Source organism: Panicum virgatum, chromosome 1N, assembly GCF_016808335.1.
Source record: "Panicum virgatum strain AP13 chromosome 1N, P.virgatum_v5, whole genome shotgun sequence".
NCBI lineage: Eukaryota > Viridiplantae > Streptophyta > Magnoliopsida > Poales > Poaceae > Panicum > Panicum virgatum.
The window spans coordinates 35681597-35704180 of record NC_053145.1 but is presented as its reverse complement, the minus strand read 5'-3'; the positions used below and the strand labels follow the sequence as shown (position 1 = coordinate 35704180).

The following is a 22584-nucleotide window of genomic DNA, read 5'->3' as shown; positions in this document are numbered from 1 at the left end:
TCCCTCCCTCTCTTTATGTCCTTTTTCCAAATGAGCCCTCCATGTTTCCCCCATTTAAGAAATAACCCATCCACTATACAAAAACAATTACACATAGACCCCTGCACCATTCTAGTATGCCCCAGATATTTCTAGAAATTACAATCAAGTCCTTTCTCTCCCAAAAACAATTACAAACATGTCCCTGAATTCCAGTTTAGCCCCTAAACCCCTCTTTAACCTATCATCTCATGCGCCAAAAATCCTCCGATTGACCCGAAATTTGACCACGCCATTTCCAATATAATTTCAGCCATGCCATTAGAAAATCTACCAAAAATATTCTTCCTATCTCTATATCTTCATTTTTCCCGATTCGAGCTCAACAGTAAAACCTTTATTTCCTTTTTCTTTATTGTGTGCTTGTTTATGTGCGCCGTAAATCACGGTGTGAACGAGGGAGAACCCGTCGAGGAGTTTGCCAAGCTGTATCGTGAGTCGGAGTACTCGGAGCAGTACCGCGAGCCGGAGCCCAAGAACGAGTACCGCGAGCAGGAGCTCCCGGAAGGTTTCGAAGACGGCAAGTCCAATCTCTTCCTTTGATGCATATTTTGACCCAGTTTTACAAACACAACCTATTGGCCTGTTTTCAAAACTGCATGTTGTTTTGCTGCTGAAACCCGTTTGGATAGCCACCCCTTGATTTTTATAACCATTCCTTGATGACCTATGTTTGTCTCTAAATATGATTTGCTCTATTTGGATGATGAACCCTGCTAGAATGCTTAGGACCCTGTTACTCATTACACTCCAAAATATTATTACAATGTGTTTTCAAAACAAAATGCGTGAGTATCAAAATGGGAAAATGGGATTTTGTGGAAAATAAAGAGATGCTTAGATGAGATGGATGGTGATTCCTGTGTGGGACGCCAAATGGTGAGCTCGTACCTGTGTGGTTGAGCTAGGTTGGGAGATATCCATCTTATCGCAATTAAGTACCGAGTTGATGCGTCATCTCACCTAACTCAACTTATCGTACAACCACTCGACCGTTGTGTGTGGCAACAGCTTAGCATAAGTCCCACTGGCTAGTCTGTTAGTCATCAGGAGAGCCCGTGAGCAGCGGGTGATCAAGGAAACGAATTAAGATCTGTGCGACTTATACCCTGGTTGGGCCTCGTTGGCAGGTCAATGACCCCTTTGTGGATCCCGTGTTGGCTACTCAGGTCTAGTTAGGTGGGCAATGGCTTCGATGCGATCTGCACTGACACCAAGGTGATCGTGCTGTGGTATCCCGCTTGTGGGGAAAGTGTACACCTCTACGGAGTTAAAAACTATTCGAATAGCTGTGCCCACGGTATTGGGCGAGCTACGGTTTGGTCACATGACTAGATTTTCTTTGGAGGGATGGTCTTGGTGTGAGTTGTTTTGGAAAATGTCCGGCAGTTGTGCCGTGTGCTACGGCGGATGAGGAGTCTGATAGCAACTTAAAACTTGAATCCTGTGTGGATCAACCCCACTCGGTTATAAAAGAATTGTTCTAAGAAAAACCTTTTTCAAAATAAACCCTTGCATGTGTAAAACCTGGCTTTACTGCCAATGAACCTAAGCCTTCTCCTCAATATATCCTATGCATATGCTTTGTATCCCCCTCCGTGGAGGAGGTTGGACTTGCTGAGTACTTTTGTACTCACCCCGATATATGTTGTTGCTTCAGAGGAAGATCCGGACTTCGTGGTTGAAGACGTCGAGTAGAGGTTGCGTCCGCACCCAATGCTGCCTGTGGTGATGGCCCTTTGCAGGATGTTTCCGCTAGCGCGTTACTCTGAGCTCGAGCTGGACCTCATCTGGGTCGTGCTTTGGAGTATTGTTGTAGTCTTTTTACTTCTTATTATTGTGTGTATCGAGTGCCCGCCTCCGTGGAGGTTGTACGACGACTGAACTATCTGAGGAATAAATATGTTATCAGCCTCCTGGGACTGATATTTGTATCACATTTAGTCTCTACTTATGTGGGGACGCTTCAAGAGTGCAGCTAGCAGCTCATATTTGGAGGGTCCTCTAGTGACCCCTGCTATTCAGGTACCTGTCAGGCAGGCCGGTGTGGAGTTAGTCAGTTACTACAACACCGGGATGATAGCGGCTGCACGTTTGTTGAGGAGGCATAGTCCTTTGGATGTCCCAAAGGACATAGTTGACTACAGGTTTCACACTCGCTTTCAGCAGGACTTCTACCAGTCCGTGATTCTAGCTAAGGAAGAGATTGCCTCAGAGGCCCAGTGGGTAGATTGGAACCATATGGCAAATTTGGGCAATGAGATTTGTGATGAGGTGGCTCAGATGTGCCAGGACAGGCACATCAAGGATATCATGGGGTTCCAACATGATTGGAACAAGGAGGTGATTGCCCAGTTTTATGCGACAGTCTACTTTGGGCATGATGCACATAATGATAATGAGAGGACCATCTACTGGATGACAGAGGGACAGCGCTACCAGTGTTCCTACACCTCCTTCTGCCAATACTTGAGACTTGATGCTCAGGACGTAGATCGTCCTAAGATTCACTTTGACCTACCCTTGACAGCTGATCAGGTGACGTTCATGTATCCGAGGGATAGAGCTGGCAATGCAGGCAAGGTCACGGGGTTGTACACATACTACTCGATCCTGAACAGGCTGTTCAGGAAGACTCTTACACCTCGGGATGGGAATCCTAGTGATATTTCAGCGCATGCCAAGAATCTTATGAGCCGGATGCAGCCAGATCCGAGGGGCGGTGACTTCAGTGTCGGTGACTTCATTTGGAAGGAGATCAAGCATATTTCTGAGACTCCCATAAAGACTTGTGGCTATGCACCATACATTATGCGAGTGATACTGATGGTCACTAGGAGAAACTTTGGGATGGATGTGAAGCATGAGCCGCTTAGGCTTAAACATCCTATGCATGTGAGAGTTCCCTCAGCTGGCAGATATGATGAGGCTCAGGAGGATGATGAGGACGAGTAGGGTCACCAGCTTGATCAGGATACAGATGCACAGAAGCATGCTGAGGATGTGCCTCAGCAGCTGAAACCAGCTGAGGCTTTGTACCTCACGAGGGTAGAGATGCATCCCCTCCTCGCAGATCTTCTTCTTCCTTCAGACGTATGTTCCAGATCTTTGCTGGTATGATCAAGAATCAAAGGGACATTCTAGTTAACCAGGAGCGAGAGAGGAAGAATAACAAGAAATTGAGGGATAACCAGAACAGGATGCACACTGCTATGCAGCTCCAGCCACCGCTCTCGCCTATCTCTCCAGAGCCAGAGGCAGCTGTGATACCCCCATTTGAGCAGATGATAGAGAGCTTCCAGGGCATGGACTTTGGGAAGTATGACCACCTGGGCGAGCAGATGTTCTTTGATCAGGAGAGTCAGCCAGGTGGATCGTCTTCAGCTCAGCAGTTCGGACACGGACCTCCACACTTTGCATCGCAGTTCCGTCCAAGTCCACAGCTCTTTGCTACAGGCCCAAAGATATTCGCAGGATAGTTTGTGGGATCTCAGTTTGCATGACCGTACTTAGAGCCCCCGCCGTTCAGTACTACTTTTATGGGGTAGATTCCACCGTTTAGTGCAGCAGCTCAGTTTGGGACTCACATCAGTTCGGCGACAGTTCCAGGATCGTCGGCGACATTTCCTTTAGCTTCTGCACCTCCACTTCACTTTGGACTTGGAGGGACTTTGTCTTCACTGGATATGGGATATGCAGGGACAGCACCCTCACCTTCTCCAGCTCCTGACTCTGATGAGGCGACAGTGGCCAGCTGGAGTGACTCACTTTTTGCTTATCCCGGCAGTTCTTCGTCCAGATACCCTTTTGGTAGTTTCTCTTCAGGTGGACAGTGAGTTCTGACGGCAGCACACTCTTCTCCTCTTGTACGCTTTTTGTTGATGGATGACAAAGGGGGAGATGATGAGATTAAAGCTTAGATCATCTGAGTATGTGTGTGTGCTGTGTTGATGAGAGTAGATGTGATATGTCTTGAGATCATCTTGTATCATCACCTTATCATCATCTGAGTATGTGTGTGTGCTGTGTTGATGAGAGTAGATGTGATGTGTCTTGAGATCATCTTGTATCATCACCTTATCATGTATGGACGATGGTTGTATGGATATCATGTACTGATATGCTTATGCTGAGTCGCGCTTTGGGAGAGAAGAAATGATGTATGGTTGTGTATGGATGTGTTTGTGTTATTCTTGTCTCATCTTGTAAACACATTCATCTCTATCGTATTAAGAACGTGCGGACTTGAGATATTTGTATTGTGTGCTACTGGGTGTTTTATCATGTTTTAAATACATAAGAATTATTTATGATAGTGTGTAAAATTTTTTATGATGTGATGCTTTTGTTTCAGCCTTGGGCTGTGTTGGCTGTCTCTGACCGGTCTGACCGGTCAGAGGGACCGGTCTGACCGGTCCCTGTGACCGGTCTGACCGGTCTGTGGCAGCAACACTGAGTAGTTGCTTAATTGTTTGGATCAATTGTCATATTGCATCACGGGTTTATTTATGATGTTTTCACACACTTGTTGCACCCCACGGATGCTAAGATATGTGTATCCTGGCATGTGAGGCCAACTTGTGATGAATTCCATTCATGTGCACATATTGAGGGGGGGGCTCTAACTAAATCTGAGAATTCAAAAGTTTTATTGAATATCTTTTTGTAAGCTTTAATCGGGTTGTCATCAATCACCAAAAAGGGAGAGATTGAAAGCGTCTAGTCCCCTAGTGGGTTTTGGAGTATTGATTGACAACACGATTAAAGGACTAACTTATTTGCATGAGATTATGAGCAGGAATTTAATTGAGAAATTGGTACTAAATGAGATGGCTCATTGTTGCAAGCAAGTGTGTTTATCCCATTGGCATAATGTATACGTGACAAGCAAAACAAGAAAAAAAAAGATAGAGCAAGGTATTCATGGTTGATATAAAAGCTCTAATATTTGTGAAGGCTTATTAGACTTATGATGAGATTCAAAATGACAAATAAAGGTTTTATGAATGAGATGTGATATGCTTATGCATAGTCTCAAATATGGAAGAATTTGTCATTTGTGATAAATGTTGTTAACAAAAGAAGCAAGCAAGACAAAAGTGAATGAGACATGAGGCAAAGATAACGTCTCAAAATAGAAAGCTTGCATAATGTGATGGAATTGAAAATTCGAATTGATAAAGAAGATTTCATGTATGACACAAATCAACATGAGTTCAAGATGGATGGCTATGATAAAGGTAAAGGACCGAGAGGCGTGTTTCAAGAGGCTACGCAAGCGACGGCTTGGGAGAGCAAAGAAACCGAGATGGGTCAAAGGCCGGAGATCCTAGAGTCATGGAGAGCTCTATGTTGAAGAGTGTCATTATTCAAGTGAAGAAGGTGACTTGTGAATCAAGATGGATTTCATTCCTATGCAAATTGAAGATTCAAAGTCACTAGTTCAAAACGGGCGTGCTCAAAGAATGAAGATGTTGATACCCTCACGGTATTGATCGAAGAAAGGATGGCATGATCATAATGTGAAGCTCAAGTGATGATTGTGGTAGTTGTATATTTTATTTATGCACTTGAGTATAGGTATACCGTACTATTAAGAGGGATGCAACATCAGTAGGTTTAGACAAAACCAAAAATGCTCAAAACAGTCCCTAGAGAGAATAGCCTAAGAGTGAGAGCTAACTGCACAAATCAAAGAGGGACCGGTCTGACCGGTCTGAGCAGGTTGAGCCTCCAACGGCTAGTATTTCAAACCGACCGGTCTGACACTGACAGGGACAACGGCTAGTTTTTGTGAGAGGGGTATTTATATCCCATGACTTCACCCATTCATGGATGCTGATGCCATTCTACTCAGAACACATTTGAGAGCCTTGTGAGCACTTGGAGAGTCCTCCCTAACCTCTCTTTGTGAGAGTTGCTTGATTCAAGTTGAATCCTTGAGTTGGGTTGAGTGAATCCAATCCTAGAGAGTCATTTGAGCAAGAGAGATTGAGCCCTAGACGGCTAGGCGTCGCCGGCTAGCTCCCAAGGTTGTGGTGAGCAGCGGCAAGTTTGTTGCAGCAGCGATCGTATGCCACGAGGACGCATGGTCATATAGTGGAGAGAGGAGATAGCTTGACCTTGCAGTCGCCATAAGCTTCCTCAACGGAGAGTATGATTCACACGTGGGTGCACGGGGTGAATCCGAACTTCGGTAAAACAAATCACCGTGTCTCCTTTGCATCATCTTTATTTCTGTTTGTTTTACTTACCTTACATTTATAGTCTTCGAGTTTGAATTGTGATTCCGCTCGATCTACTTGGTTGTGATCTACATGTGTGTAGACAGCTAATTATATTGATAGAAATACTCTACAAAAGCTACACTCCAAATGTTATATAGGTTTAAGCTTGAGAAGGGGATTTATCCCTGCTGTGACCTGTCTGCCTGTTCAGACCGGTCTGACAGGTCTGGTGGACCGGTCTGACCGGTCCAGGCAGTGTCAGCAGGGTTAAGTGCTGAATTTTGAAGAAATGCCTATTCACCCCCCCCTCTAGGCTACGATATCGTGTGATCAAGATCCTTTCAACTATAAGCAGGATGAATGCTGAGGTGGATGGGAGAGAAGAGGAGAGATAGGAGAAGTGAGCTGTTAGCTTACAGCCAGTTTCGACACAAAAACTAATAAATTTTGTGAGATAGACAAGTGGACCATGTATTAATGGTGGAGAGTTAAACCACTATATAAGTGGGCTAAGAAATGAGTTGCAAAGATTCTTTCAGCCAGAATTAGACTAAATCATTAGTCTTGCTCTTACACGGCGTGTAAAAGCTACTCGATAGGTAGCCGTGTAAATCTGTTTTGACTGTTTAAGCAGTAGTGTATTCTGACTATTTGATAATAAACTGTGGGTGACCGACTTCAACGTTTAACGTTTAGACTAACATTGACTATGATACTTGCTTTTGAGAGTCTCATGCACGAATTTCAGGATTGCAATTGGATAACGCTAGGGTCATTCATATTATAAGTTATATGCTAATAGTTAAATTATTGAAAAGGTGGCTTCTTGGAGTGCTTGGAGCTAGAAATTAGCTCATTCCTTTAGAGGAGGGCTTAGAGAGAGTTGAGAGGTTGTAGCATGTGCCCTCGACTCGCTGGCCTAGGCTACACGACTCCTTGCACCACGCTTTACTCCAACCATTGAAGCAGCCACGCATCCGTGCCGTGCCCCCAAGCAAGGCTTCGTTTTGTTCGTCCACCCCGCGACGGGGACGTTGGACGAATGGAAGGAGAGGACGTTTTGTTTCGCCAATGGAACCAACCTGGAGCAGAATTTCTTCCTACACCGGAGGGAGATGGCGAGAGATGCCGTCACGCCCGGCGACACCGAATCGCTAGCTTCTTCTGACTGACAGCAGCTTCAGGGACGTCGCGGTTGATTGATGCAGAGGAGAGAATGCGGTTGCCCTGCCTCCACGCCATGGGAGATTGGGAGTGGGACGACCACCAGACCAGCCCTGACGTCAGCGCACCCGTCAGCAGGCCGCTCCCGATATTTATTTTCTTCGCCCGCGCCGTTTGTCTGTCGGTTTGCAGCAGATTCTGATGATCTTTTTTCCTTTTTTTTTCCGAAGAGAGTTCTGATGATCTGGCCCAATACTGAGGCCCTGTTTAGTTGTGAAAAATTTTCTATAGTATCCGTCACATCGAATATTCGGACACATGCATGAAGTATTAAATGCAGTTAAAAAATAACTAATTATATAGTCTAACTAGTTAGCATGAGATAAATCTTTTAAATCTAATTAGTCTATAATTAAATATTATTTGTCAAATAATAACGAAATGTGTTACAGTATCAAAACTCAAACTTTTTCACCAAATAAACACATCATGAGTTCTGTGCTTTTTTTTTCTTCACACCGCAGCGTAACTCCCATCTTTCTTTGCGGCCTGGCTCGGCTGATATGGAGTGGAAGCCACTACGACTCCCAGCGGGTTAAAAAGAAAAGCAAATTCCCTATATTATGCCATTAAGGATGGTAAAAAATGAGAAATTATAAATGATGGTATATAAGGAATGAGAAATAGTGATATTAGGATATGTGATATTAGGATATTTGCCATCGGTAATGGTACGTAGGGAATGAAACATTATAAATGATGGCATAGACAAAATATGTTAATTTCCAATGACATGTAGGGGATGAGCTATATTTCTAATGCATATGGGGAATTTGCTCTAAAAAGAAACGCTTGAGAGCGATAGTCTCCATCCCACTTTGTGGTCTTGTGGATAGATAGATAACTCTGAAAGCAAGCAATGGTTGATTTGTTTAATTGGAAACAAATCAGAGTTTTTTTATTAATCAGTAACTAGCAAACTGTTACATCAGAAGAAAAAAACAATACAACCTCTGCTGAGGTGGAGTAAAATTCACCGAATTATATGTATTGGCATACAGAGCAAACATACCCACACCATCAATATTATGTTAACAAGAAGGGGCAAAAGTCTTTATACCCCTATTTTGTAGTGAAATGGTGACTTTATCTTTATTTTTTTAACTTTGTAATTTTACCCCTGCGATTTTAAAACGAAGCCTAACTTTACCCCTACTCTGTTAAGTGCCTCTAACAGTGTTAATTTTTGAACAAATGGACAACTTTGCCCATGCATTTTTACCCCTGTTTATAAAGATAATAGTATTTTTACCCCTATTTTAGATCAGCAAGTTGACATTTTGGATAGGTATCAATTGTAGAAAATTTTGATAGTATTTGGACTAACGATCCATATAAACACAATTAACTATCACACAACAAATTAATTTGACAAATACTGTATTAATAACAACAAACCCCTTATAATTGCCATATTAGTATCACACAACATAGTGGTCGAGATTATATCAAACACCAACATATAGGTCCAGAGAACATACATTAAGCATGTTTGCAGATTGCAAACAGCAAATTTTAAGATAAATTCCAGTGAAAAAGGCTACTAATGGAATGTGCTGTGCTATCGATTTAGAAAGAACCCCTGCTGGGTAGACTAGAAATAGAGTAAATTATTATTTGACCGCACATGAACCGATGAATCATATCTATCAATCCAACAGCACATGGGTTCAGGCAGCAACTTCAGGAGTGCCTGGGCGGCGGTCGGAGGAGCGCCTGGGCGACGGCCGGACTGGTGCCACGCGAAGGGGGCAAGACGCCCGCGCGCGGATGGGCAGCGATGCACCTGGGCGGCGGCAGGACGGGTGCCACGCGCAGGGGGCGTCTTCGCGCGCGTAAGGGTCGCGACGCACCTGGCCGGCGGCCGCGCGCCGGAGGGTCGCGGTCATGGTCGCGCGCCGACGTCTGTGCGCAGGGAGGTGGGGAGAGGGGCGCCCCCACAGGGCAAGCGTGGGCGATGGGGAGGGAGGCGCCGCCACAAGGCAGGGACGGGCGTCAGGGAGGGGCAGGGAGGACCGCCGCAAATCCTACCTCGCGATTTGCTTTTTCAGCAGGGTGGTGAAAGGAGATAAGGCTATGGGCATTTCTGTCTTTTCTCTAGGCGTTTTTTTTATTTTCTTTTTTTCTACGGTTTAATTTGAGAAACCCTAACAGTGTAGCAAAGCAGGGGCAAACGGCTACTTCATTTGAAAATGATAAGGGCAAAATCACAAAGTTTAAAAAGAAGAGGTAAAATCACAATTAAGCTTTCGAGTAGGGGTAGAAACGCTTTTTTCCCTAACAAGAAAATGTGCTGATTTTAATAGTTCCACCCGTTCCAATTTTGCGACAATAAAAACAAAAACAGCTAACATCAAGGATTCCTCCCCCCCCCCCCCCCCCCAAAAAAAACTAACTACAAACATGGTCAACTTGGGGCAGCTCTTGAAGAGCAAGCAAGACAAGGTTTAGCATGTATACCAAGTTGGGACCTTGGACTACAGCAAGTTTTGAGAAATTAGGGACATAATTGAGCTCGGTCAAACATCACATATATCACATATAAAAGTTAACTAATTTATACAAAAAAAACAAGAAAGTAGATATAAAAGGGTGTCAAACGGCAGGTTCTAGCACAAGTTACTACTACATCCCTATATCGAAAGAATTCAACAAGCAATGAGCACAATGGCAAAGGGTGGGTTGAATACTTGATGGTTTTTTCAGTAATTACTGTTCATAAAATCCCTTGTCACGTCCTGAATCATGATAAGATTGTTACCCATTTTATGACTAAATTTTAGTGCTTTCTTCCGTTTGATGACAGCCAAATAATTAATTACCAGAAGCACCCATCTCAATCACCTGTTATATTTCCATTCCCCAAAAAAAAAACATTCATGCAGCTTATCTCCAAAAAAGCTGATGATGAGCAGATGGCATCATCCATCGCATTACTCAAGAGTCCAACCAAGCTGTCTTCTGGCACAAGTAATTCATAAGTAGTAGATGTCAATTCATCCTATCATCCGGGATCATCTTCAGCCTAATCATTTTAGCTCCTTAGCATCCTCACAACTCAAAGTTCTTCCGTCGCAAAAAAAAAAAAAAAAACTCAAAGTTCTTCAATGCAGTACAACAAACAGAGATTGGTGGCTTTCATGCCATACTGCTCGATACTTTGAGAGCTTCATCCACACGTCCTTGCTCAGAATAGCTGTTAACAAGGGAATTGCATATCGTGCTATTAGTGCTACATCCATACTCTGATGTTTGCTCAAAAATTTCAGTTGCTAGGTCAACCAGCCCATTCTGGTACAATGAACCAATGAGCATACTCAATGTTGCTTCATCTGGTGGGCATTGCTTTCTAAACATCTCAGCTATAAGCTCCCTGGCATCCTCCCATCGCTTTGCTCTACACAAACCCTTCAGTGCAGCGCTATAGCAAATAGTGTCAGGCTCACATGGCATGCTTCTTAGTAACTTGAGAGCTTCTTCCACACGGTTTTGTTCAGAGAATCCATTGATGAGAGAACTGTAAATGACAATATTAGGCGTGCATTTATACTTATGCATTAACTCTGAAATTTCAGGTCCATACTCGACAAACCCTTTGTGACACAAGTTATTGATCAGTATACTGAACGTGACTTCATCTGTGGGGCAGTTCCTTCGAATCATCTCAAGTATAAGTTCTCCTACATCCTCCCATCGCTCAGCCCTACACAAGCCCTTCAATGCAGAACTATAACAAATGGTGTCAGCCTTGCATGGCATGTTGTTTAGTAACTTCAAAGCATCATCTACACAGTCTTGTTCAGAAAGGCCATTGATAAGGGTGCTATAGATGATAACATTTGGCATACAATTGTACTTTGACATTTTCTCAAAAACTTCAATTGCACACTCAACCAACCCTTTTTGGCACAAGTAGCTGATTAGGGTACTGAATGTTACTTCATTTGGGAGACAGTCATCGTTACCCATCTCAGCTACAAGCTTTCCAGCATCCTCCCACTGCTCAGCTCTACACAAACCCTTCAACATATAATTATAGGTAACAACATTTCGTTTGCATGGCATGCTTTTGAATAGCTTGAGAGCATCATCCACGCTCCCATATTCAACAAAGCCATTGATGACAGAATTATACATGATTATGTCAGGTGAGCATCCGTAGTTTGGCATTTCCTCAAGAACTTCAACGCCATAGCCAACTAGTCCTTTTTGGCACAAACAGTCAATGATTAACCCAAATGTGACTTCATCAATGGTCAGGTTGTTTCTAATCATCTCAGAGACAAGCTTCCCGGCATCCTCCCATCGGTCAGCTCTGCACAGTCCCTTCAGAAGATCGGTAGCAAACAGTGTTAGGCCTCCATGGTATGCTTCTTAGTAACTCAAGAGCATCATCTACCCACCCATGTTCAGAAAAGGCGTTAACAAGGGCACTGTAAGTAAAATTATCAGGCTTACATCCATACTCGGACATCTGCTCGACAACTTCCATTGCACAATCAACCAACCCTCTGTGGCACAAGTAACTGATCACTGTGTCGAATGTCACTTCGTCTGGGGGGCAATCCTTCCTAACCATCTCAGTAATAAGCTTTCCAGCATCCTCCCAATGCTCACCTCTGCACAAACCCTTTATCGCAGCGTTGTAACTAAAGATGTCTGGCTTGCACGGCATGCTGTTGAATAAATCAAGAGCCTCCTCCACGCGCCCCAGCTCCGCAAGGCAACTGATGATTTCATTGTAAACAATCACACCCCGCATGCACCCGCACTTGGACATCTGATCAAGAATTCCCATTGCACGGTCGACCAATCCGTTCTGGCATAAGGAGTGGATCATCATACCAAACGTGAGATCGTTTGGGGGGCACCCGCTCCGGATCATCTCCGCGACGAGCTCCTCGGCGTCGTCCCACTCCTTGGCGCTGCACAGGCCCTTGAGCAGGGTGCTGTTGGTGTACGAGTTAGGGGCGAGCGGCATGCCGGCGACGAGGCGCCGCGCGTCGCCGAGGCGGCCCTCGCGGCAGTAACCCGCGACGAGCGTGTTGTAGGTGACGACGTCGGCGGCGCCGGACGCCGCGAGGGAGGACAGCATCCGCTCCGCGTCGGCGAGACGGCCCCCAGCGCGGCAGTACCCCGCGACGAGGGTGTAGCGCGCGACAGCGTCGGCGGTGCCCGCGCGCTCGGACGCCCCGAGCACGCGCTCGGCGTCGTCGAGGCGGCCCGCGGCGCAGAGCTTCTTGATGAGGAGGGTGCAGGGGACCACGGCGGGGCGGTCGGGGTCCCGCATGGACTCCACGAGGAGGAGCGCGGCGTCGAGGTCCCCGAGGCGGACAAGGTGGTGCAGCCGCTGGTTAGCCCCGCCTCCGCCCCCTCCCCCGCCCGCGCCGCGCCGGGGCGGGAGCGCAGGTGCGCGCGGCTTGACCCACCTGGAGGTGGCCGCCGCGGCGGCCAGGCGGATGCGGGCGCGCTGAGGCTTGTGGCTCGTCGGAGGGAAGGGGTGCGCGGAGACGGCAGCGGCGGGATGAGACGGCGAGCAGGTGGTGCCGGCGGCGATAGGTGGGTGTTTCATTTTCAGCGGCTGCCCGCGCGGTGACAACAGCTGAGTGGATGAGGAATGCACTCTCCGAATTTTGTACAGTCTAGATAAGGAAATTATTCTGGCATTACATTTTCTGCAAAAAAAATTAGTAACACTAGAATCTCAAATTGTTGGCCTGCATTGTGATTTCAAATCGGTGGGATAGCTCACGGACATGGCCTTAATAAATATTAAGTGTCCGATCAAAGATGGACGGTAAATTTTGGACGCCGTGCAATCGAGCGAATTTATGGCCGGCCGCAACAGTCTTTACCTATATGTATAAAAGATAAAGTCAAATTGAGCAAGCTTACACTAGGTCTGGCCCCACAAAGTCAAATTGATGTAGTTTGGCAAACCTTAGCTCCAAAGTGCTGTTTTTTTCTTCTTCCAATTTTTTCATTTCATAAAACAAGGTCCGTTTTGAACCTGTCCCTCACCTTTAATTTGTACAGACAATGCAGACACGATCAATTTTTTTTTGAGAAACCGGGAATATATTCATACTAGCTCGCTGTGTAGGGAGACTTGTACCAGGGGAGTAGGGTGTTGGATTTGTTAGTTTGACCTCGGTCAACCCTTAACCAACGCAATCAGAGGGGATATCTATTCCCCAAATCTCGGACTCGGGAAACAAATCCCGAGTCCAGTTTTGCCGTGATCGGGAGGCAAAACCCTAAGCCCATTGGGCTCGGACCCGGGCCTACAACGTGACTATAAATAGAGGGTCAACCCCATGGGGTTTGATCCATCCCAAAAACTCTCGTGATTCTCACGCCATCCACCCTAACCGATCGCTAAGCACGCTGGAAGGCTCGGAAGCACGAGCACCACGTCCAGGGCAGTGCCGCTGGCGCCCTGAAGGACGCCGCTACCCCGAGAAATCCCTCAAGGAGCGCCTGCGCTTCATCCCCGACGCCGTCAACACCGTCAACGTCGTCACGTCTACACCAACCTCCAGCACCGTCATGGACACCACTACTGCTGGTATAAGACCAAATCTAATCTATTCCGCATTAGTTAATGTACTAGAGATGATCTTCTTTGGATTAGTGATTCTGGTTAAGTCAGTGCTAAGTTTTGTTAGATTCATTACCTAACAATTGGTATTAGAGCCTCTGCTAATCCTGGTTAGATCTCCTAGACAAACCCTAAGTTTTAGGTTCGGTTTACATGGTGTAGATCTATCTGTGCATGTTCCTTTTCAAGTTTTCATCTACTCAGTTAAGATTCATGTCATGCACACATGTTTTAGTTAGATTTTACTTAAGTCAGTGCCTAAAACCCTAGATCAGTCACGATACTAAGGGGTTTTCATGTTTTAGTTCAAGAAATTAAGATTTTCTTGAAGTCAATGGCCTAAACCATCTCGGTTTTGGGTCAAATTTCATGCATAAGTCAGCACGAAGTGATATTAGGAGGGGAAAACTCAGATTCAGATCCAAAAACAAATCCCCATCCCAAACCCTAACCCTAGATTAGATTGAAATAAGATGAGATAAGAGGGGGCTTACCTCACGTTGGCGTCTGCGCGCGGCATCAGTTGCCGCTGCTGAAAGGCCCTTATTTGGTTTTGGTAATTGAGTGACAACTTAGGTGGACTAATAAGTGTTTATGTTTAGATACACAGGAGATTAGTCCACACCAAGACACTAGTATGAGCAATATGTGCCATGGAGGAGAAATGGCTAAGGGTTGATGCTATGCTCATATAGTGTGATCGAGGAGCTCATTGCATATGAAACATGACATAGAGTTATGTGACCAAAGTGGAGAAGATCAAGACAAGGCTTGGCTTGATGGACCGGTTGCAATGGAGAAGGACAAGTCAAGGCTTTCAAGCGAGGGACCGCGAGGCGGTGAAGCTTGGGCAAGATTTGGCGCCGATGGACCGAGGCAACGGTGAAGAGTGAGCAAGGTCAAGATCGATGGACCAAAGAGGTCATGTGATGATATGGAGTGGATCATATCATTCAAAGAAGATCAAGCCAAGTGTTGACTCATGATGATGATCAAAATGCTTGATGGAGTTTGGTGCTTGTGTGGCATCAACATTTGGGAAGATGAAATTAAATGCGCAAGGCAAATGTATGAATTGTAGGGCATTTTATTTCACCGGTCAAAGGTTGTGTAGAGAAGTGCATGACCGGATTTAGGATAGATGGCCGTACTATCAAGAGGGGCAAACTTGTTTGCATATCGGTCATCTAGTGCCACTTGAGCGATCTAACATTGCGATGTTGCTAGGATCGAGTGGCGTGGTGAGATCAAGTGAAAATCCTTTGAAAATGATTGTGAAATGCTAACACACATGCACATGGTGTTGTTCACGTGGTGGTGTTGGCACATTTGCAAACGAGAAAGAGTTGGAGTTGATGTTGATCAACTTTGGGAAGCAAGAAACATTTTTCGGTTTTCTCCGAAAATTAGGTGGTCTCTTGGAGTGGAATACTGCTTTGATCCATTATGTTTTGGATCAAGTATTCAGTTGGGTTGTGTAGCCCTCTGAATTAGCTTTCCATAGAGTCTAAGATCACCTAATTTGGACATCGGAGCTAAGAGTTATGGCCGTTTTACCGAGATACATTTCTGCTGGAAATATACCTGCGGACGGTTCGCTCAAGGGGGGCGGACGGTCCGCCGTTATCTCGGATGAGCTCGAACAGAACCATTTTTATCTCTTTTGGTGGTCCAAAATGAACTGCGGACCGTCTGGTCCATGGGGGCGGACGGTCCGCCTTTAAAAGCTGAAACGGGTGCAGAAACTTGGTAGTTCTGTCTTGGGTGTCCAAAATGAACTGCGGACCGTCCAGTCCTTGGGGGCGGACGGTCCGCCTCCTACTGAAAATTCTGGGATAGAAACACTGCGGTTTCTGTGTGTGCTCACGTTTTGAACGGCGGACAGTCCGCCCCTGGGGAGCGGACAGTCCGCCGGTCACTTCCAGATTTAGTCAGAGACGTTTGCAAATCGGTTGGTTCGAAGTTTTGAACCGCGGACAGTCCGCCCCAGGGGTGCGGACAGTCCGCCCGGGGCTCTAACGGTCGACTCTGACACATAATCATTGCAGTTCTAGCCGTTAGTTTTGAATGGCGGACAGTCCGGTTTTTGTGAGGCGGACAGTCCGTGAAAACTCTATTTTCACGGGATTTGAGTGTAACGGCTAGTTTGGGGCCTCCCTCTATAAATAGAGGGTGTGGCCGGCCATTTGAAGGTGCTGAGCACCTTAGGGACTTGGTGTCCATGTGTGAGAGTGCTTGAGAGCCCTCTACTCACTCTAACTTGATAGTAATCATCCGATCGAGTGAGAGAGCGATTCTAGTGCGATTGCTTTGAGAGTTTGCATCGAGTGGCACTAGGTGATCGTGTTGCAAGCCGGTGTGCTTGTTACTCTTGGAGGTTGCCACCTCCTAGACGGCTTGGTGGCAAGAGGCTCCGTTGAAGCCCGCAAGAAGATTGTGCGGTGCTCCGGAGAAGAGATTGTGAGGGGTATTGTGCTCACCCCGCGGGAGCCGCAAAGAACAACTCTAGTTGAGCGAGACATGAAGAGCAACATGTGGTTTGGCCGGATCATATGCTAGAGCTCGATGTGAGCACTCCACGTGGGAGAGTGTGACTTGAGAGTCACCACTAGCAAGAGGATCGGCGGCAACTTTGGAGCTTGTCTCAACGGGGATTAGCTTGGTGGCAACCAAGTGAACCTCGGGATAAAAATCACTGTGTCAATCTTGTCTACTCTTCTCGGTGATTTGCATTCTCCAAATCACAAGTCTCGTGTTTACATTCATCTATATCTTGTGCTTGTGTAGTTGCTCTCTAGTGATTAGTTAGCTTGTGTAGCTTGCTAATCATCTTCTTGCTTGTGTAGCTAGAAGTAGAGATCCTAGTGTAACTAGTTAGCTTGTGTAGCTTAATTAGTGGCTCTTGCTTAGATTGTGTAGCTAAGCAAGTTGAGCTCTTGGATTTGGATTGTGTATCCTTATCCTTGAGCATCTAGTGAGCTTAGGTTTGGCTTTGTGCTTTTGCTCATTAGAATTGTGTAGGAGCTCCCCCGGTTTGTGAAGTACTAGTGCTTAGGCTTGTATGACTTGGCATTAGAATTGTTAGGAGAGCTCTTACTAGCTTGGCACTCCATTTGCTTTGTGTAGGACCTTTTTGGAGGTGCCTTAGAGTCATAGTTAGAGGGGTGAAGTCTTGGCTAAGCGAATAGTTTCAATTTCGCATAAGTTTCGGTTAGCCGGCGCAATTAGTTTTAGAAAGGACTATTCACGCCCCCTCTAGTCCGCCATCTCGACCCTACAAGTGGTATCAGAGCCGAGGTCTCTCATTTGTGGTCCTTACCGACCCGAGAGGATGGCGACTTATGGGCTAGATGTTGAGTGTACACATATTTTTGATGGCACACACTTTGCACAGTGGAAAAATTAGATGATATGCAATTTTAAATTTATTTTCCCTCAAATGTGGTGGATGGTGGATGTAGGTTTTTCTCATATGTTAGATGAAGGAAATCTAACTCCAACACAAGAGAAATGCCTAGATCTAAACATCCAAGCTACTAACATCTTGTTTAGATCTTTGCATAATTGCATTCTTGGTGAGATCATGGACAAGGAAACCGCCCATGAGATTTGGAGTTATCTAAATAAGAAATATGGGGCGCCCTCCGATGATCATGATGATTATAAGACCAAGAAGGAAGTGCATGAGGATGATGAGCATATCCATGACATGGTGGTTGTGGAAGATTGCTCCACCTCATGGTCAAGTGACAATGATGATAATCAATTTACAACAAGTTCACTTGACATGATTGATGATTCAAGTGTTGCAAATTATGATTCTACTCCAAGCACACTTGATGACCAAGTTGGCTCATGTACGGAAGATATTGCTACGTCAAGCTCATCTCCATCGCCACATTGCTTCATGTCACAAGGTGACACAAAGGTATCAAATTGCAATGTGATTGATCTTAATTCATATGATGAGCTCTTGAGTAGATATGCTAGCTTGACCAAATTATTTGAGGAAGTGTTAGCCAAAACAATCAAATTTGAAAAAGAAAACTCTTTTCTCAAAGACATATGTGAACAACAAAAGCATCTACTTTATGTCATGAGTTGTTCACATGAGGAGCTAAAATTGACTCATGAGGAGCTTAGTGTTGCTCATGAGAATTTGGTGCTAGACCATGCTTTACTCACTAACAATTTTTCTAGTAAAGGAATTAAAACTAGTGAGAGCTCATCACATGGGTTAAAAGATCAATTGCAAAATATTGCTAACCCTTGTGATGTAGGAAAGAAACATGTATCCACCTCATGTGATGATTTATTGTCTATGCCATTTACTTCACATATAGATGCTTGTTCTTCTTCTACTATGCAATATGAGACTAACCTTGTAGAAGAAAACAAAAAGCTCCAAAGTCAAGTGAAGTATTTGAGCAACAAGATAGAGAGATGGACAAAATCAAAAGTCACCCTTGAAAGCATAATAAAAAATCAAAAAAGCTTCGGTGACATGAGTGGCATTGGTTCCAACAAGAGCAAAGCCAAAGGCAAGAAATGGGGCAAGAATAAATATAATAGGAAGATGAAGAAGCAAGAAGAAATGAAGCTATCTCATTTCATGTGCTTTCAATGCCATGAGATGGGACATCTTGCAAATGGTTGCCCCAACAAAGAAAAGCTCAAGTTGAAGAAGGAAAAAGAGAAACTTAAACATATCAAATGCTTCAAGTGCCGCACTTGGGGTCACCTCACCTCAATGTGCCCAACCAAGCAATTGGTGAAGCAACAAGAACCTCAATCAAAGCCAAAAGTTGAGTAAGAGAAGGCACCCCAACCTCAAGTCAAGAGCAACCATGATGATCAAGTTGATGACTTGAAGATGATGAAAAAGAGAAAAAGAAGGGGTGCCAAAGCAAGAGCAAGGCATCCAACTCATATTCAAGATGTCAAGATGTTGAGCAAGAACAAGATTCAAGAGAAGAATCCACATGCTCACATCAAGTGCTATAGTTGTGCAATATTGGGTCACCTAGCTTCGGGTTGCCCAAACAAGCTTGAGAAGAAGGCTCAAGCAAACAATGAGAAGTAAGGCAATGAGAATCATCAAATGAGTAAGGAAGAAAAGGCTCAACAAAAGAGAAGATGCTACTTATGCCGGGAAAGGGGACACATGGCTTATTCATGTCCCTTAGGTAACAATTCTAAGCCTATTTCAATTGATGCAAATATTATGCTTAGAAAGGATGGTAATGGTACCTCGTTTGTTACTATTGCAAAACATCCCGCTATTCATACTAAGGCATTGCCAAAGTATGTTGCTCCTAACTTGAGAGGACCCAACCTAGTTTGGGTACCATCAAAACGTGGATGAATGTGTGTAGGTGCCAAAGGCATTGGAGGCTTGATTCAAATAAAATTCATATTTTTTATCTTATGATTGAATCAAGGAATTGAAACTTTTTGCATATATACAACCCAATGCCATGACAAGCTTATGAAGTCCAAAGTGCCTTCAACATACAAGTGCAATTATCATGTTGTGGATGATTCATTGAAAATATTTGATGGCTTGCAAACTTATTTGTGTTAAATCTTGCTTTTGAATGAAAAATCTTTTTTCAAATTGAAAAATGAGCTAAATGTCATTTACTTCTCAAATATGGCTTGAAAACTAGTACATATGACATTTGGTTCTTATGTGCACTCTTTGCTTCAAATTTTTGATTTTCCAAAGTTTTTATGGGCTATTTATGAGTTTCCTTGATTTTATTTGATCTTTTTTGATTTCTCGTTCTTACTCACTCATATGAGTCTTTTGGATGGTGTTCATGCAAGTTTTGTGATTTTTGGAATTTTATTTGAGCAATGTTCCCAATTCAAAGTTGAAATTGTGAAAATTGGAAAAATTCTGGGCTGTCTGAAATTTGGTAGTGCGGACAGTCCGTGGGTAAGAGGCGGACGGTCCGCCGTTCATGAGACTTGTTTACCAGAGGCTCTGCAGAAAAGTTTTAAGCAGCAAAATTACATTGCGGACGGTCCGCTCATGTACTGCGGACGGTCCGCTCTTGGTGTTTTTAGGAGGATCCTGACAGCTAGACTTATCATGAGCTACAAAGGTATATCTCTAGTTGATTACATTCATTTGGGTGCATATGAGATGTTTGAATTGGATATATATGCTCTTGTTGCTTGCTACAAGATGATTGAATGGATTAAATGGTTAGTAATCAAAATTGAGTTAGTTTGAATGGATATGATCATGAGATGACATTCAATATGGGATATGATTAGATATATGTCTTGTGAGTTTATTCAAATAAGTTGACATCAAGTTTGATTCAATTTGATAAAGTATAGCTCAATTGCTCAAAATCTGTCCTTTATTGAAAATCTGAGTAAGCTGAGAAGATAGCCATAGTTGGATGATCAAATCTATTTGGATTGGCTTGAAATTTGGTTTGCATTCCCTACACTTATGATACTAGTTGTTGTACAAGTTTCATGAGAATATGATGAGGGATACTTCGGTTTTGGGCAGCGCGCGCCGCAGCGGGCCGAATTGGCGGCCCGCTCGTCGGCTGCTGGGCTCAAAAGCCTGCTGGGCCGCCTAAGCCGCGCACCCCTGAGCCGTTTTCCCGCCGCGCTAAGCCGAGCCACCGCCTGAGCCGCGAATCCGCCCGAGCCACTAAGCCGAGCCGCGCATGCACCTGAGCCGCACATCCGTTTGCTGGGCTCCGCGCGCGCGCCTGCGGGTTTAGGGACGCCGCGTGCAAGCGGGCCGCCAGTGGGCCATTTTCAATTTCGAGCCAAATTTCAGTTTTATTTTATTCTTAGTTTTTCAGTTCATTTTCAGTATTAAGCTTAGTTTTAATTCCTGCATCATTTTCAGTTAAGCTATCACATGAGTAAATTTAAGTAGTTGGTGTTTAATTCATGTTCATAAGTTTATTCCACCACTATATTTTGAGATGCCTCTAAATAAATGGAACCACCGAGAAGTTTATTTAGAGTAAACTTGTGATTATTTCTGACAAACATTGTTTTAATCATGAGTATTAAGATGAATTTCGATTGCTTTCCCCAACGGTGATGCATTCTGAAATTTAATTGCATGCTTTTAATCAGACCAAGGTAGGGTTATTGTCATGCTTTTATTTGCATTTCATTGTATATGCTTACCAAGTTAAGTTTAATTGATCTTATTTTCAGCTACTAATGTCAATGTTGTGGCCTCCTATCTGAACAACATTGAGCCGCTCAATGGTGCAAACTTTCATGAGTGGAAGGGCAAGGTCATCACATGCTTGGCTTGGAATGATCTTGATGTTGCTCTGAGGGAGGATAAGCCTGCTGCGCCTGCTGCTGGGGCTAGTACAACTCCAAATGAGAAGTGGGACAGATCTGATCGTATGGCTCTCATGGTTATGATGCAGACCATCAGTGCTGGCATCAAGGGTGACATCCCCACTAAGAATGCTCAGGGCATTGATCTGAATGCTAAGGAGTACCTGGCCAAGATTGAGGAGAATTTTAAGAGCTCATCTAAGACTTATGCTAGTACACTCATCATGAAGTTGATGGGTTCTCAGTATAATGGTCAATCTGGCATAAGGGAGCACATCCTCAATATGTGCGACATGGCTAACAGGCTTAAGGAAATGCATATGGGGATCTCTGAGGGTTTACTTGTGCATTTCATCATGACATCACTGCCTCAACAGTATGATGCCTTTAAGATTAATTACAACACCAACAAGACTGTTTTTGTGACCAAGGGTGGCAAGATGTTGTGCTCTTTCTGTGACTCGCCCAAGCATCTTCAGAAAGCCTGTCCTGGTTTTAAGGAATGGCTGAAAGAACAAGGTAAGTGTGATGTTGTTTCGTTCATTGATGAGTTATTCTTAGCGGATTTTCCCCCTAATACTTGGTGGATTGACTCAGGTGCCACTGTGCACATCTCTAATTCATTATAGGTATTCCGTACGATCCGAACTATAAGAAAGGGGGAGGGAAGCCTAAGAGTGGCTGGTGGGACTCCAGTTGAAGTTGAAGGCGTTGGAAGCTTCCACTTAGAGTTGCCGGGCGGCTTCCAGCTTAATTTAGATGATGTCCTTTATGCTCCTAGTTTAAAGAGAAACTTAATTTCTGTTTCAGCATTAGATGATTCGGGCCATATTTGTGAGTTTGGAAACAATCAGTGTGTGATAAAGTTTAATTCAATAAATGTGGGTCTTGCTGTCAGGCAAGGCTAACTTTATATGCTCTCTCTTCATGATGATTCTGTAATGAATGTCAGTAATGTTTTGAATAAGCGTAAGCGATTTAATGAGACATCTTCGAAATTGTGGCATTGTCGTTTAGGCCGCATTGTCGTTTAGGCCACATTTCGAGGGGGAGAATGGAACGTGATGAAATACTTGATAAGTTAGACTTCTCCGATTCAGACCGCTGCATTGACTGCATTAAGGGAAAATACGCTAAGACTATTAAGAAAGGCAC

The 22584-nt window shown here is 44.4% G+C and overlaps 2 protein-coding genes across 2 annotated transcripts; one reads left to right on the top strand and one right to left on the bottom strand.

Moving 5' to 3' along the window:
* Positions 1-10307: 10307 nt before the first annotated feature.
* Positions 10308-13120, bottom strand: LOC120655702 (pentatricopeptide repeat-containing protein At1g09900-like). Its single transcript, XM_039933662.1, has 2 exons — positions 12017-13120; positions 10308-11365 (listed from the first exon to the last, which is right to left on the bottom strand). Exons 1-2 carry the CDS (start codon positions 13060-13062, stop codon positions 11359-11361), a joined length of 1053 nt encoding a protein of 350 aa, XP_039789596.1. The 5' UTR covers positions 13063-13120; the 3' UTR covers positions 10308-11358.
* A 7008-nt stretch (positions 13121-20128) lies between these two features.
* LOC120653477 lies at positions 20129-22129 on the top strand. Its single transcript, XM_039931216.1, has 3 exons — positions 20129-20201; positions 21295-21948; positions 22059-22129. The coding sequence occupies exons 1-3, from the start codon at positions 20129-20131 to the stop codon at positions 22127-22129; spliced, it is 798 nt and encodes a 265-aa protein (XP_039787150.1).
* Positions 22130-22584: the final 455 nt, after the last annotated feature.